At 35.2% G+C, this 3,496-nt stretch overlaps 1 protein-coding gene across 1 annotated transcript; it reads left to right on the top strand.

Annotated features, from left to right (window-relative positions):
• Positions 1–797: 797 nt before the first annotated feature.
• Positions 798–1,745, top strand: LOC142108349 (olfactory receptor 12D2-like). Its single transcript, XM_075191978.1, has one exon. The coding sequence runs from the start codon at positions 798–800 to the stop codon at positions 1,743–1,745; it is 948 nt and encodes a 315-aa protein (XP_075048079.1).
• Positions 1,746–3,496: the final 1,751 nt, after the last annotated feature.

Here is a 3,496-nt window from a genome sequence, read left to right as displayed (position 1 = left end):
GAGCTGTTCATACCGCAAACCAATTTCCCAATTAACATGGCTTACTGACTCCACCTTTTTTGTAGCATTGTTTTTCTATTCCTGTCTAGATATAACTAAATTTCACTAAAAACTATTGTTTCCACAAATATTGTTACAACATCTTACCCATAATGCATTCTGATTTTTCAGGACAAGAAAGGATTGGATACAATAATCTTTGTCAGCAGAAGGGATGCAAGGATAGTCCTCATGAGAACACCAAAGAGATTTCAAAGGGTTTTCAGTCAGAGACACTTTCATGCTCCATTTACTCTGACTCCATATAACTGAATCCTACTTCTCACACCAATAAATGTGGAGGAAACAAAACTAGCATCCAAGTCCTGTGCTAAATAATAAGAGGCATCTTGTATCCCAACAAATGGGACCGCTCTTATAATTGACAGCATAGTCCCTGGTCAAATTGATCTCTCTCTTAATCCGTATATTATATAATTTATATAAGCATATAGTTATAAGAAGAAAAGATCTCAGTGCATAGTAACAAAATTATTATTATACAATGAATAATATGTAATTGTGGTTATGTAGTTCTCTAATAGTTTAGCAGACTTTGACAGTCACAAATGTAATTCAAATGACAGATTGGTGGTCACTACAATATTAAGATGTGTAATTCTTACAATTAGGTGCATTGTTTTTATGTATGAAAAGTTAGTTTAAAGATAAGTTTCTTTAACGTTAAGTTACATATTAAATTAATGTTTTAGCTTAAGTAAAGTCAAATCTCCTTTCAATGTTTTGTATGCAACAGGATGGACGGGTGGAACAGAACATCAATAAGTGAGTTCATTCTTCTGGGGATCACCAACCTGCCGTGGCTTCAGAAGTTCCTCTTATTTCTAGTCTCATATTTTTACCTTCTTGGCATTGTTGGGAATTTAACTATTATCTTCTTGGTGATCAGAGATACCACTCTCCACTCCCCAATGTATTTCTTGCTAGGTAATCTTTCCTTCTTGGATATCCTATTTTCTATGGTTACAGTTCCCAAGATGATGGTTGGATTTTTGGTGGAGAACATTATTTCAGTAAACGGTTGTATCACTCAAATGTATTTCTTCCACTTTTTGGGATGTGCAGAAGGTGTCCTCCTGGCTGCCATGGGATATGACCGATATGTTGCCATCTGCCACCCCTTACAATACATAGCCATTATGAAGAAGAGTACTTGCATCCAACTGGTATTAATTTCATGGGTCACGGGTCTCACCACTTCCTTAATTCATGCAGTTATGACATCACAGCTCCCATTTTGTAACATTAAAAGAGTCAAACACTTTTTCTGTGATGTAAAACCAGTAATAAAGTTAGCATGCAAAGACATCCATGTCAATGAGATCACGTTGGCCACTGTCAGTGGATTTCTAAGCACTGGCACATTCTTCCTTACGACTCTGTCTTACGTTTATATAATTACTCATCTCCTGAAGATACGCTCTTCAGAGGGAAGGGCCAAGACTTTCTCAACATGTTCCTCACATTTAACCATTGTCATCTTGTTTTATGGGACAGCAATGTGCACTTACCTTGGACCTGCCTCTGAGAATTCAATTGAAAAAGACAGGGTGGCAGCCATATTGTTTACAGTTGTCACCCCAACACTGAATCCTATTATTTATACTTTGAGGAATAAAGATGTTAGGAAGTCTTTAATAAAATGTATTAAAAAAATAACTTTTTGGAGGGTAACAAAGCCGTAATGGCTTTATATCTCATTTATGGGATACAAGCAGCCAACATCTAATAAGAATTTCAATGTAACTTATTACTTATTACATTGATTTACCGCACCTCTATATTGTTTTTTATTACATGACCCTACAAGTCAAGATGTGAGCATCAACAAACTTTGAATTTCATAGACATTTACAACTTTAAAAACCTAATCAAATATGGTTTCACCAACTCAAAATACCCTAGCAGTTTTGCAATTCAAGGGGATTACATTTAAAAACATTGTTTCTTTGGATGGGTATCCTATATAAGATACTTGATTTTTTTTTAATATAAACTTGAGTAATAGTAGTTTGTATTCTAAATTGTGAATTTTAAAAGTTACATATAAATTTAATGTACATATCAATGTACAATGAAATGATATCAAGTCCTAAAATGAAATAAACATTTTTTGAATAAAGTATATATATTCAGATAGGGTTTGTCACGATCAGCACTCACCTGAGTCTACATGGTGTGTGTGTGACAAAGGGTTAATCAAAAACAACCACCTGATCTGTCTAAAATGATTAAATTCTTCCCTATCTATGCCACACACAAGCTTTGCCTCACCAATTATAACACCACCAAGGTTGTTTGTGAACAGCTTATTTAGAAAGTCTTAGGTTCTCACTTTAAACTAATCTACCACAATTTACTTTAATCAGAGTTAATAAAACACAATGTTCTCCCCGGTTTCAACTATGTAGCGTTTTGACCAAACTGTCGAGTGAATTCGTAAGAACACAGAGACTTGAATTTATTTGGTGTAATTTAATATGGAAAATACATCCACAATGCTTAGGATAAAACAATTAACAACTGACATACAAATATATAATGCAATGGTTTCTTGTAAAATAAAAGGATAAAACACAGAATTTATAACTCACATATAATCAAGTTTCTGGTGCTGGGAGAAGCAGAAAATGGGACTCTCTTTAATATCAGATTGACTCCCAAAAATGAACAACACCTTATAGTTGCACTACAGTTTAAAAACCCTGCTTACATGGCCCACAGCCACCCTTTCCTGTGATGTCAGAACGGAAAGGTTTGTGTAGATGCAAAGTAGGGTTTTAGGACTTTTGTTGCAAAGACCTCCTTTAGTCAGGACTTAAGTACCTTGTCCCAACTTCTCACCAGAATGGCTTACAAACATGATTTTGCCTCCACAAAATAAGTCATAATTTCCCCTTCCTCTGCATACCACACATGCTTGGTATGATATTGGAGAAAATATGATATGATATTTTTCTGTGACCCTATTCAGTTTGAATTTGTCATTAACATGTAACCCTATCTGTGCAATCGGCATGTCTGAGTTTGACACATATCACTGTCCTAAAGGAGACATTTCAAATGCTTCCCTTTTGCGAGCTGCCATAAATGGATACAATGTACTAGTCCATAACCTTGGATCAGGGGCTCTCTTATCTACAAGCACCATCTGAGGAAAACAGAGGAATTTAACATAATCAAACATATTGATTTACACAGCTGTTTTGAGCAATGTCACGCTATTACTAGGAATTAATTCACAGACACATATTTGCAGTTTTATGCCTAGAAATTAGCTTGCGCAGGGTTTATTGCTATATTTGGGTCGTATATTAAATATATCTTCGTTTTCAAAGAGTTATAAGTATCTGCATACCTTCTCCAACTCCATATATGGGAGAGTCTCTAGGTCAACACCCAGGTAAGTGGAAACTGTCATCTCATAATACCTGGA

This window comes from Mixophyes fleayi, chromosome 12 (assembly GCF_038048845.1).
Source record: "Mixophyes fleayi isolate aMixFle1 chromosome 12, aMixFle1.hap1, whole genome shotgun sequence".
Taxonomy (NCBI): Eukaryota; Metazoa; Chordata; class Amphibia; order Anura; family Limnodynastidae; genus Mixophyes; species Mixophyes fleayi.
This window is presented reverse-complemented; position numbering and strand designations above follow the sequence as displayed.